The 12,852-nt window shown below is 53.1% G+C and overlaps 2 protein-coding genes across 2 annotated transcripts in view; one reads left to right on the top strand and one right to left on the bottom strand.

Annotated features, from left to right (window-relative positions):
• Positions 1 to 8,078, top strand: DNALI1 (dynein axonemal light intermediate chain 1). The gene is made up of 6 exons (XM_026516637.3): positions 1 to 149; positions 675 to 820; positions 2,632 to 2,801; positions 3,773 to 3,951; positions 4,292 to 4,456; positions 6,290 to 8,078. Exons 1-6 carry the CDS (start codon positions 69 to 71, stop codon positions 6,323 to 6,325), a joined length of 777 nt encoding a protein of 258 aa, XP_026372422.1. The 5' UTR covers positions 1 to 68; the 3' UTR covers positions 6,326 to 8,078.
• GNL2 (G protein nucleolar 2) overlaps positions 8,046 to 12,852 on the bottom strand; it is a 24,077-nt gene continuing 19,270 nt past the window's right edge. The window contains exons 13-16 of the mRNA XM_026516636.4: positions 10,147 to 10,601; positions 9,497 to 9,582; positions 8,881 to 8,966; positions 8,046 to 8,229 (exon numbers count right to left, since the gene is read on the bottom strand). Of these exons, the coding sequence (XP_026372421.2) occupies positions 8,077 to 8,229; positions 8,881 to 8,966; positions 9,497 to 9,582; positions 10,147 to 10,601 (780 nt within the window). The 3' untranslated portion in view covers positions 8,046 to 8,076. The remainder of the gene's footprint in view (positions 8,230 to 8,880; positions 8,967 to 9,496; positions 9,583 to 10,146; positions 10,602 to 12,852) is intronic.

Genomic DNA, 12,852 nt, shown 5'->3' on the forward strand with positions numbered 1-12,852 from the left:
TCCATGGTGACGGCAAACAAGGCGCACACTCGAGGGGCAGCCGCCGGGCTACTATCCCCGTCGCCGCCATGATCCCCCCTGCGGACTCTCTGCTCAAGTATGACACCCCGGTGTTGGTGAGCCGGAATACGGAAAAGCGGAGCCCCAAAGTAAGGACGGGTCTCTTGGGGCGGGAGAGCCCGGAAGCTCGGATGGGGAAAGATCCCTGCGATGAGGATCCGGGGTCCCAAGAGACGTGTGCTGCCGCAACTGGGAGCAAAGGGAATTGGGAAGGAAGATGGGAGAGCAGTACAAGAAAGCCCAGATGGGTAACCCCAGAGAGCAGATTTAGGATAAGGAAAGAAGTCACGGAGATGGATGGGGCTCACTCTTTTTCACAGTAGGCTGGTCCAAGAACAGATCTGGTGGTGATTGCTCGCTCCATCATTAGAGGGCTGAGCACCCGTGCCAGAAACGTTGGTTCCAGGAGATACAGGCCTTGGGCTAGGGTGGGACCAGAGACTCTTCATGGCTTCCTTCAGGTGAGACTTAACTTCTGAGAAGAGAGGCGGGGAAAGTGAGCTGGGAAGAGGGGAGGGGTGTTTAGAAGACCTGGGGCAGCAACCCAGAGGGCTTGGGTATGTGGAGTTTAGTGTCTGAATCACCTCCTGCCCTAACTTGTCCATTCTTCTCAGGCACGGCCACTGAAAGTCAGCCCCCAGCAGCCTGGACCCTCCGGTCCAGTCCCACAGCCACCAAAGACCAAGCTCCCCTCAACTTCTTGTGTCCCAGATCCTACAAAGCAGGCAGAAGAAATCTTGAATGCCATTCTACCCCCAAGGTAAAAACATAGGAGCAGCGGCTGGGAGAAAGCCCAGGCTTTGCATCCCAGAACTGGAATGTAGGAAGAGGCACCCTGTCTCTGTTCCTGGCCAGGATTTCCGCCCAGCATCCCAGAACTCCTAGAGCTTGCAGATGGCTGGATCCCAGAAGGGTGGGGCGAGACCTCTTCTCTATCCTCCTCTTTTCCTGAGTGCTCAAACCCAGGCTCATGGCTTTAAATACCATCTGCATGCTGATGGCTCCCAAATGTGTCTCTGCAGCCCTCTCCTTTCCTCTAAAGTCCAGACCCATATATTTTACTGCTTCCTCATTATCTTCATGAAGGTATCTCCTGGGCATCTCAAACTCAGCATGTCCACACTAAATCACGATGTGCCCCTCTCCCAACCTACTCATCCCCAGTCTTCTCCTTTCTACTCGTGGCTCAGGCCACCCTTCATTCCTTTTGGTCTCTCACATCACACGTCCTATCCTTCATCCAAGTATTTTGGCTCCTCCTTCAAATTTATATCCCAAATCTAACCACTTTCCACCCCCCTCTGCTTCTACCATTTTGTTCCTCGTCACTGTTTGTCGCCTACAGTGGCCTCCTATCTGAAAACCTTGCTTCCATTCTTTGCCCCTACAATCTATTCTCCAAACAGCCCTGAAATCCTAAGCCAGACCATGCCAGTCTTCTGCCAGGAACTCTTTAATGGCTTCCTGTGTCAACCCGACTAAAATCCAAAGTCCTTACAATGACCTACAAGAGTTGGCACGATGTGGCCCCTCGTATATCCATGATCTTGTCTCCCATTATTCTCCTTCTTGTTCAGTGTGCTGATGCCACAGGGGCCTCTGCTCACTGTCTCTGGAATACTTCCATCACCCTTCCACCTCAGGGCCTTGAAGGCTGTTCCTACTGCCAAGGATACTCATCCCCCGATGTCCACCTCATTCCCTTCCGTCTCTTTACTCAGGTCTTGCTCAAACGTGGTTTCCTCAAGGGGGGCCTTCCTTGAGAATCCTTGTAAAAGAGCACCTTCTCCCTTCTTCACCATCCCCTTACCCTGCTCCTTCCTTCTGCAGCCACATGTATCACTATCTGACATGCTTTGTCGACTATCTTTATATAATAAGTTGACAGCACAGTTTCTAAGGCTGTGATGAAAAGAGTGACTACAGTCTCATCCGAGATGGAAGTCAAAGAAGGGAGGGGTAATTTTTCAGGTGATTCCCTCCTGTCAATAAATGGAAATCCTCTCCCCATGGTGATTCTACCCTCAGGCTCCCTCCTTGTGATTCTGGAACCTGGCCATGCCTCTTAACACAAGGTTTATTGGGGGATGGAGGGAGGGGAGAGCGGGGAGGGGACCACATAGGCACACGCCTTCAGAAAGCTCCCCACTGCACACATTTGCCCCTTTCTGGCTGGCACAAGGTTTATGGTGCCCTGTGCCTCCCACCGCACAAATCAGTGGGAAATTCTCACTGGGCCTTCTGTTCCAATCAAGCAACAAGGCCCATGAATCTGTCCTCAACTCATTAGGAGGGTAAGATCTGGAACATGGGTGATGATTTCACAGAGAGCCATAGGAGGGTAGAGATTGCTCCGCTCCGAGGTAGAGGCCCCGTGGAGGTGGCTTAGTGGGTGTGGCTGTGGAGCCCCACACTCCCCAAGGAGGAGAGAGGGATGGAAGATTCTGGTGGGTGGGTGACAGAGCTGCCGCTTGTTCCTGCTCAGGCAGAGAACCGAAGGGGCCGTCTCTGCTCACGTCCGAGGCCCCACTAGCTGGGGGTTTGCTCAGCCTGGCTGTGTCTGCGCCGCAGGGAGTGGGTGGAGGACACGCAGCTATGGATCCAGCAGGTGTCCAGCACCCCCAGCACCAGGATGGACGTGGTACATCTGCAGGAGCAGCTGGACCTGAAGCTGCAGCAGCGCCAGGCCAGGGAGACCGGCATCTGTCCCGTGCGCAGGGAGCTCTACTCGCAGTGTTTTGGTGAGTGACCTGGCGCAGGCTGGGTTTGGGGGGACATGCAGTGCTCTCCTACCTCCTGCCTTCCCCTTGAGCACACACCCAGGCTCTGAGTATCCCTGAGCTGAAGCCCACCGCATCCTGGAATCGTCTTGTCTCCCCCTCCCTGCCCGCCGCCCCAGGAACTGCTGAATGTCCCCTCATCTGCCAGCCAACCTGGCCACCTGGTTCCTAACCTCTTAGCAAATGTTTGAAGACGAGAACTTCCATTTTAAATCTTTTTTTTAAGTATTTTTTTAGATAAAAAGCCTGTTAGATTTTTAATCAGAAAGATTAATGTTCTGTATTTATATCCATCCATCAACATTCAGCCCTTGGCCCAGAAAGATATTTCAGGATAATGTGCTATTAACCGACAATCACAAAAGATTTAAGTGATAGTGTCAAATGGCTGTCCCCCAACCCAAACTCACTGGCCCGTGTGGACTCTGACATTCAGACTGCCACCAAACCCTGTGGCCAGCAGGCTCCCTTCAGTCTGAGGATGATTATGGTTTGCTTGCCACGTCAGCATCTATGGAAGAGATGGGTGGGCAAGCTCTGATTCCTACTGTTTGCAGCCCCCAGCCCGTCCAACCAAAGGGGCACACACGAGTTCCCAGCTGCTTTAAAGTAGCCACCATCCTCAAACTGGAAAGTCAGATTTCTCTGGGTAGGACCCTGGGGTTTCTACCTGAGGGGGGGTCAGAGGGGCCTCCTGGATACAAGCAAACCCAAGGGCTCCAGTCTCCCTCTGCCCTGGGCTCGCCAACTGCCTGTCCTCCAAAGCACCAAATTCAGAGCAGTGGCTGTCTGGCAAGGCTCCTGGGGCCTCTGTCTCCAAGTGGGGAAGACACACGCTGCACCGTCCCCAGTAGGAAGGGTGGTGAGCCACAGACGTGGCGCAGTTCCCTCCCACCTGCCCTACTGAACTCATTGTGTGTGTGCTTTGGAAGACGAGCTGATCCGGGAGGTCACCATCAACTGTGCGGAGAGGGGGCTGCTGTTGCTGAGAGTCCGGGACGAGATCCGCATGACCATTGCCGCCTACCAGACCTTGTATGAGAGCAGCGTGGCCTTCGGCATGAGGAAGGCCCTGCAGGCCGAACAGGGGAAGTCAGACATGGAGAGGAAAGTGAGTGGGGTTGACCACGAGGCTTCAGCCCTCTGTGAACCCTTCTGTCAATCTCAGGGCCACAGGGTTGTCATTCCAGATGAAATTCTGGCCTCTGAGGGTGCCCTGGCCCTCCCGTCTGTGGGGACCCCTGGGTTCAGAGTGTGCTGGCCAGCCTGGTGCCGGCAGAGCCCACTCCTCGAGGACGTGCCATGCCAGTCACTGACCTCCCACTGGGTGGCAGCACAGACCCTGGCAATGTCGGGTTGCACAGCTGTGTCCCGGGACCCCTCCACCCAAGCACTCACACCGCCCAGTCCTCTTGGCAGCGTCCCAGGATGACCGGAGTTTCTGTCCTCAGATTGCAGAATTGGAAACAGAAAAGAGAGATTTGGAGAGGCAAGCGAACGAGCAGAAGGCCAAGTGTGAGGCCACCGAGAAGCGGGAGATCGAGAGAAGACTGGTGGAGGAGAAAAAGCACAACGAGGAGATTCAGTTCCTCAAGCGGACGAATCAGCAGCTGAAGGTGGGCCCCCCCAAGCCTCCTCCACGGCAGGCGCAGGTGGAGGGGCTCCTGCCTGCCGCCCCCCACCACCACGCGGGGGCCAGGCGGCGGCTCCGTTTCCTACAGAGGATTCAGCGTACTTGTCCACACGTCCTGCCAAGAAGTAAAGGGAGCTGATGTGGGGGCGGGGTGAGGGTTCATTATGCAGCTTCTCCATCCATCTGGCTCTGAATTCCCACAACACCTCAGCCCCGCTCTCCGGTGGAGGGTTTTTTCCCCTTGGAAAAAAGTTGCCCATCCTCCAGGAGAGGTGGATATGGCAGAAAATGGAACTTCTGTCCCATGACAGCTGGTGTTTTGGAGCCTTCCTAGTGTGGGCTGTATCTCTTCAGCAGGCATTTAGGGGAGGGCTTTCCCGCCTGCAGCCCCTCCGAGGCATGGCATTTGGGGTGGGCAGGGAGGGCCGTTTGAGAGGGAAGAACCATTTCAAATTAGGAGCCTCCCCCAGGTGTGTGGTCAGAGGAACTCAACTGTAGGTGTTTTTCCTCAAAGTCCCTTTGCCAGTGGTTTACTTTTATCCAGCTGAGCTGAAGCAGGACCAGGCGTCTGAAATTCCAGGCTCTCTATGGGATCTGAAGGTTCTCTAAGGCTGGGCCCCAGACCGGCATCATCACCTGGGAACTCTTAGAAATACAAATTAGTGGGCCTATCCCACATCTACTGAATCAGAAACGTTCGGGTTGGAGCCCAACAACCTAACAAGGTCTGCGGGCGATTCTGGTGCTCGCTGAAGTTCGAGAACCATTGTTCTAGATATGGGACCTGTTGATGTGTAGTGATGGCCCTGGCCAGAGGCGCCCCTGGATGTTCTCTCCCTTCCCTCCCAGTCTCATGGAAAGCTCACATTCTTGTGATTGGCAGGCTTCCTGGGGTTTCACCAAGGACAGGCACTTGAGCTAAAGAAGGGCTTGTATGAACTGCTGGGGCAGGATGACAGATTTTTCTGTTGCTGAGTTTAACAAAGAAAAGCTAGAAACTTCACAGCCAGACATGAATCTGTTTACTTAGCAGCTTCTGAAGCCGCGTGCCTTATCTGCCGTGTTCCTTTATGTTAAGCCCGAGTTCCTCAGTTCCTTGTGGTACCAGCAGCAGGAGCAAAGCAGAGTACCTTGGCATCGTTCTAACGTTTACAAGCAACCTTGTCATCCCCAGGGTGAAGGGCTCTTTAGAAGTGAGTTATTTTTATTGGCTCCAAGCTGTACTGCAAATAAAGCAGTGCTTGCAGTCCCCAGGATGGACCTACTTAAAGATCTGTCCACACACCATGATAGTAAATTATTTTACTGGCTGCCGGAGGAGCAGAGTAAATAACTCCCAAGTGTCTTAAGCTTTACATACAAGATGGACAGCTCCCTACTTCCTGGTAGCAATTTTCTCTAATTGGGTGTCAAGTTGTCTCGGTGGCTGAAAAATGGCTGTTTCCCAAACCTCTTGTCCCAGCACAGGTCTCCCAGGATCCCGAAGCAGAGAGCCAGATGTTTACCTTAGCATTTCAGGCCTGAAATCTGAGCCATGAAAAACCACTATTTCAACAACTTTTATTCAATTTCCTTTTCAGTGCTTTATATTATACGCGGAGCCATTATTGTATGGAAATCAGGACAGCTCTGGTTTCTCCTAATGTAGCAAGACTGGATGCCAAGCCCGAAACCAGCTAATCTATGAAATATGGAATGGGGAATGAGGGGAAAAACACTTGGCGGGGCAGCACTGGATTCTTCCTGGGGACTTTATCACCTCTCCGCTAAAGGCTACAAGCTTCAAATATTAACGGAGTTTGTTTTTGTTTTTCAGGCCCAACTGGAAGGCATTATTGCACCAAAGAAGTGATCACTTCCACATGGGTCTCAGCAAGCACTGCTACCCCATCCTAAGCCCGTTGTAATAAAAAAAAGCTAGTTTCCTGAGTGAACGGGCCCTACCCTCCCCGGACCCCCCCCCATCCCCACCTACATGTTTGTCAGAAGCCACACGTTGCCCCAATGGCACGAACACTTAGGTCTGGCAGCCAGGCTCCTCGCTGGGCAGTGGAAGGTGCTGCAGCCCAGTCTCCGTATGTGACCAACCTTGGGATTGGCCAGCTCGGAAAGTAAGGCTTCCTGCCATATCCCTAGCAGGTGAACCAACTGCCTTCCCACCACTGCTCCATACTATGCATTACTTCTAGCCACATGAGCCACCTTCCTGTCCCGCTTCTGGTCCATGACGTATCTTGTACCTGACCGTGGGCTGCTGTGGCCTCAGTCTATCCCTTGAGGTCTCTCACCATCCCCCACCCCAGTGCGGTTCTAAGGACTCATGCTGGAGTTCTGCGTTTATACTAGGTCATTTTACCCCTGCCCGCCCAGGCCACCACACCCCCTTCCCTAGTCTCAGACTGCCCAGGTGAAACAGCAATGGCAGAGTCAAAGCCACGGCTTCCGAGAAAGTAAATGTTTGCTGGGAAGGCACCCAAGTCATGAGGTCCACTAGAAGCTGCCTGCGCCTCAGGAGCCCTGATTTGGTTTGTTCATCTTATTCTGCAGAAAATCACACCCTGACCCTATGCCCCTCGAACTAGCTATGGTTAGCGAACAACTGGAGAGGTTCCCAAACCGCACGCGCGGCTCTAACTATTAACGATCAGGCTACGGCCTGTAGACTGCATTTTACTACCCTCCGGTTAAACTCCGTTCAGAGGCCCACGGCGGCTCCTGGTTTCGCACACCCAGAAGAGTAAGTGAGCGACGCAGACCTCTCATTTAAGGCCGTCCAGGGTGCGCTAGCTCAGCAAGATGGGTGACTCACACCCTTCGTTCAGATTGCACGAGGAACATACCTAGGAAGGCACGAACGTGTCCGCGTGGCCGGAGTGCCTCAAGCTGCTCGGCGTTCCCCCGAGGAGGTGCCAAGAAGGACCCTCCTTAGTGGGGCTCGTCCGTTAAGGCTCCAAGGCTCACTGGGAGAAGGGCGGCCCGACAAGAAGAGCTGTATTCCGAGTCAAACATGCCCGTGTCTCTCTCCTCTCAGATTGGAAGCCAGCTTTTACCCCCTGTCCTGAGGCATTCTAGGGCTCCACTCAAATCACCTGTCTGGGCTGCCATTTTCCTGGAAAAGAACTCTGTTCACTGAGATGTGCTAGTTCCGGGACTCCTTGGCAGTAAAGCACCCATGTCCTGACTGCGTCCATCTAACAGACTCATGGAGGGACAGCTGAAGGCATTTCCCCCTCATTTTGAAGCCTAGGCCATGTACACTACATCCTTGAGATCTTCTTTTCACGTTTCTGTTTCAAACTACTTGCCGGTATAAAAGAAATTCCACCCTTTCCATTCTGTAGACCTCATCTCTGTCAGAGATCTGCAGGCCATGGTTACCCTCTGGAGGAACTAAGGGCTCCTTTACGTGTCCGAAGTGCCTCCGGACCCCAGTTCTAAAGCCTTGGTGGTGTAGGGACTTCATTTTCACCGGCACCAGTGAAGGGTTTCAGCTGTCAAACCTCAGAAATGCATCATGGCCTCAGAAATGCCAACTGGGCATGAAGAAAAGGAATACAGTTTCTAATTGCATATTTTTGTATAATTTAATAAACTTTTAAAACGTTACTGCTTATGTTTGAACTTTTTGTGTTTGTGTTTCTGTTCGTCTGAGTCATTGGTCTTCTTTCTGTTCCTGTTCCTATTTTTCACGTTGTGTGTTTCATAGTAGCGTACACCAACTTTCCTGGGTTGCTGCTGCCGTGCGGCTCGCCTCCGCTGTAAACAACGGCAAAAAAGAACAAGAAAGACCAAAAACCCAATCACAGAAAAGTCACAGAATAGGCCCCCGTTTCTCTGTGCTCCCTTCCTGTGCTGCTCCCCCAAGTACTACAAGCAGCACTAGTAACAAGAAAGGGCTCCCCTCACGACCCAAGTGTGCCCGTCCACGGTAACTTGCGATGGCGCCATGTTCTAGACTGTCGTTTGGTCCAGCCATCGCCCATGCTGGAATCTTTTCTACTGTACTCCTGACACGTGGTCCTCTGTCTAAGGGTGAACACTTCCAGTAACAAGCTCTTCCCTTCCCAGGCGAGCCCACCCCAGCTCTGATGAGCCCAGTTACAAAGCTGAGGGCAGGGATCCGTCTGCCTACACAGCTCTGCTCACCACGGAAAACTAACAGACCACAGAAAACCAGCGGACCCTTCTAGAGGGTAGTCCACATGTTTGAGGACAGCAATCGAGAACTCAAGGACCTTCATCCACTGGGCCAACTCTTGATCCTATTGAACTGATCTCAACTAGGTCACCTAGGACTGGAGTTCTGAGAATTCAACTCCAGACCATCAGTTCTGGAAAGAGTGTCTCTTAGGAAATGGATTTCTCCCCTCTACGTCCTGGGTGATGTTTAAGACCAAAACCACGTACTTCCTTAGATGTAAGCATCCTGCGAGTTTTATTCGAATGGTCCTCTTCCCTCTGTGCCTTCCTCTTCTTTCCCTTTTTGGTAGGTGCTGGAAACACAACACACGAACACACAGAAAAGAAACGGGAATTTTCTCTTCAAACCTGTCTGTGAATGCTAAGGTGGGAATGAGCCTGATGTGCTGGAGGAAGAAGGCCAGTGTGCATGGAGTGCGGCGGGCACAGTGCAGAGGAAAGCAGGATGAGGCCAGGAGGGTGCCAAACCAGAGGGCCCACGGAAACACACTTTTCACACAGAAGTTGCAAGTCCAGTGGAGTAAAGAACAGATACCTGACCGGACATCCCACCTCCCACAAAAAGATCTGGCTGACCCACCCCTCTATTTGTAAGGTTACTAACATACTCTTTTTACAGGAAGCTTCCTGAATTAATCCCAAGAAATGTGCAGAATGAAAAGTGAATAATCCAAGCTATACGACAAAAAGTATATGGAACGGGGTCACCTGCCAGCAATGAGAAGCACCTGTGCGGACCACAGCACAACCTCCAAGTTTGGGAAATCCCGTTCCCCACAGTTCCGAAGACGCACGCTGCGGCTCGGCGGTTTGACTAACTCACCTTTGCCTGTGTCTTCTACGACTTCTTCCGCAGCTTCTTGTTGTTCACATTTTGCAAAAACCTTTTCACTCAGTCCCTTGGATATTCTGCAACAGAAAAGCCCAGTAACAAAGCTGCCCATCACTCGCCTCAGCTGCCCGAATCCCGTGCCAGCCCGGGGGCAGGGACCGCGCTGCGGACTGCAGAACGCCACCCCCTTCACGTGGCTGCCTCCCCGGCCCGCTGGCAGGTGGCAACGCCCCGCAGTTCCAGCAGCTCCCTGGGCCTTTGTCAGAGGCGGACCTAAGCTGCTCTTACTTCAGGGAGCTGCAGCTCAGAGACGTACAGATCACTTTTTTAAAAAGTGGCAATAACTCCCTCCACCTCCCATAAAAATACTGCTCCAGGGGCGCCTGGGTGGCTCAGTCGTTAAGCATCTGCCTTCGGCTCAGGTCATGATCCTGGGGTCCTGGGATCGAGTCCCGCATCAGGCTCCCTGCTCAGAGGGAAGCCTGCTTCTCCCTCTCCCACTCCCCCTGTTTGTGTTCCCTCTCTCGCTGTGTTTCTGCCAAATGAATAAAATCTTTAAAAAAATATAGCTCCAGTCCTCTTGGCAAGTGTCTCAGAAAGGAACGCACGAACCACAATTTGTGAGAAGATGAGGATACTACCTGACTGCTGAAAACTTCTTGGCTTTGGCTTTGTTTAAAAACTTCTGATATTTAGCAATCTTTTCATCCAGCGCTTTAATAACCGCCTTGGTGTCATTTCCCGCGTGCGCGTCCGGGGACTCCGGGCAAGACTCCTCGTCCTCTTCTCCCGGTTGCTCCTGTCCCTCCTCCTCCTGCTCCTCGTCGGAAAAGCTCTCAAGCTCGTCGTCGATATCGGACATCTCCAGAGGGACCAGGTCATCCCCGGAAAACTGAGGCACGACATTGATTTTGCCAAAGTTCTGCCGAACCCGTGCCAGTATCTGCTGCATTTCTGAGTCAGCGTCACAGTGACTGTTCTCTTTTTCCTTCTCAGTGACAGGCTCCGAGGCTTCAGCTACAGTGTCTGCAACTTTCTCTTCTGCACTCCTCTGGCTTGCTTCTGCGGCAACGTCCGAAGACGAGGAGGATGGGAGCTATTCAGGCCAAAGAGGGGAGCAGGCGGGGGAGAGAACGGGATCAGAAAATAAAAACCATTTCTGAACTGACAGCCTGCTCTCAGAGGAGGCAGTCCTCTTCTCGGGACCGAGGGAGAGAGCGCAACACCCCCACCCTGGAGTCACGTCCCCCGTAGGCCCAGGCGCATTACACCCGGAAGCCACTACTCAGGCATCAGAGGCATTCAGCTGCGGGTCCGAAGGACGAGCCCACGCTGAGGGGCCGCCGTGGCCCACAGAGCTGCCAACTCCCCCCACCCTTCCCGCAGAGGGGAAGGCATGGAAGATAGGGACACCCGAGAGCAGCGCACACAACTGCCCCAGAGGGAAAGCAGAGCGCTAAGCGGGGGCGCAGGGGAGGGCCCTGGAGGAAAGGTGTGACCAAGAGGAGGGAAGCTGGCGAGGAGAGGCCAGAAGGAGCCGCGTGAATTGGGGGCCACGGAAATGACCCGCCTCCGTGAGGTCACAGTGAAGGAGAAGTGTGTGCCAGGCTTCGTCCCAGCGCTTCGCATGTGTGGGATTTTATCCTTGCAACTGAGATTCACGGCACTTGGGCGAGTTTCTGGAGGCAAGAGCGGCTACACAAAGTGTTCATTAAATCAGGAATCCAGAAAATTCAGGGAACTGCATACAAAATTTGTAGGTGCATTTTTATACCTTTTTCTGAAGCTAAGTTTTTAGCTTTTGGATTGTGGAAGAGCTTCAGCCACTACCAAAAAGAAAAAAAGAAAGAAATCACAGCCTGGGGAAACTACTGATCTCAAAGGCAACGACCACACGTGGAGGAAGAGATCAAGATCACCCCACCCTGTGCACACAGGGTCCCAACAGACCCTGCCACACCTCCTCCTTCCTCACCCCTGGGGCCTCCCACCATGCCTCCCGCCCCTCGCGCCTTGGTCAGCCCTATGACGTCCCCGCAGCACTCAGATCACAGTAGGTAGGCTCCCGCCCCGGGTGCTCTGGGCAAGCCGCAGCCTTTGCCCATCCGGTGCTCCCCTCAAGACAGCCACTCGGCTTCTGCCGCACACCTTTAAGGTCTCCGCCAAAATGTCAGTTCCTCTGAGGCCACTCCCGCCCACCCCACGTACGAGAGCACTCCTCTCCATCTCCCAAGCCCCTTACCCTGGTTTTGTCTTCCTCACAGTAAGCAGTGCTTCCTGACATTCTCTATTGATCTGTTTACTGTCTCCCTGTAGTGTCAGAATATATGTTTGGTCTTGGCACAAGAGCTCTAAACCCCTTGATATCTCCTAAGTAAAAAAGGGGCATCTGTCGTTTTTCATCACAAGCCCCTTTCCACCACCCCGGAGCTTATGCTGGTGAGACGCTCATGGTAGAGCCTCGCTTCAGAACAGGGGCTGGACCAGAAGGCCCCAGCACTTGATGAGGCGGCTAGCGATGGAGTTCAATCACCGATGGCCCATACTTTCATCAATCAGGCCAATAGAACGGAACCTCCATGAGAAGCCCTGAAGGACGGGTCTGGGGAGCTTCTGGGTCGAAGGAGCCGATGTGCCGCCCACAATCCCACACCTGGCCCCACGCATCTCTTCCATTCGGCTGTTCCTGAACTGCAACCTCTAAAATAAAGTGGCCATCATAAACCACTTTTCTGAGTTCTAGGAGTTGTTTTAGCAAATTGTCAAACCTGAGAACCTCTGAATTTGTAGCTGGCTGGGCAGAAGTGTGGGGACTTGGGAACTCCATCTGCAGCTGGCCTCTGAAGCGGGGGCCATCTTGTGGGACTGAACCCTTAACCTGGGGGTCTGTGCTAACTCTCGGAGGTAGTGTCAGAATTGAACTGAATTACTGGACACGCAAGTGGTGTCAGAGCATTGCAAGACTGGTATGGAGAAGCGAATTGCATTTGGTATCAGAGCATCCGCAGATACAGAAGTGCAAGAGGCAGGGACTCCCGGCTTCCCCTGTAGTACCGCCAGTGCCCAGCAGAGCGCCCGGCACGCGGGATCCTCTGCACACCGGCGCTGAAGGGATGAATCAATGAAGGAATGACTTAACGCACAAAGATGGGAGACGACTGGGTTTGGGTTTTTTTGGCTGCTTGAGGGGTTTGGAGGAGGGGGAGAGTTAACATCCGTTTCAGGTACGTTGATTCTGAAATGCTGGAGAAAATACACAACTGGAAGTTTCTAACTGATAACTGAAACTCTGGGAACAGAGTGCAGCTAAGAGGGAACCAGAACGACACAAACCCAAGGCATTAGCA

Source organism: Ursus arctos, unplaced genomic scaffold, assembly GCF_023065955.2.
Source record: "Ursus arctos isolate Adak ecotype North America unplaced genomic scaffold, UrsArc2.0 scaffold_32, whole genome shotgun sequence".
Lineage (NCBI taxonomy): Eukaryota > Metazoa > Chordata > Mammalia > Carnivora > Ursidae > Ursus > Ursus arctos.

Excerpts from the sequence above, each read along its gene's own strand:
- DNALI1 (XM_026516637.3), top strand. The coding sequence starts at position 69 with ATGATCCCCCCTGCGGACTCTCTGCTCAAGTATGACACCCCGGTGTTG. Across the intron at positions 821-2,631 it reads AATGCCATTCTACCCCCAAG|GGAGTGGGTGGAGGACACGC; the intron begins GTAAAAACATAG and ends TCTGCGCCGCAG. Across the intron at positions 2,802-3,772 it reads GCTCTACTCGCAGTGTTTTG|ACGAGCTGATCCGGGAGGTC; the intron begins GTGAGTGACCTG and ends GTGCTTTGGAAG.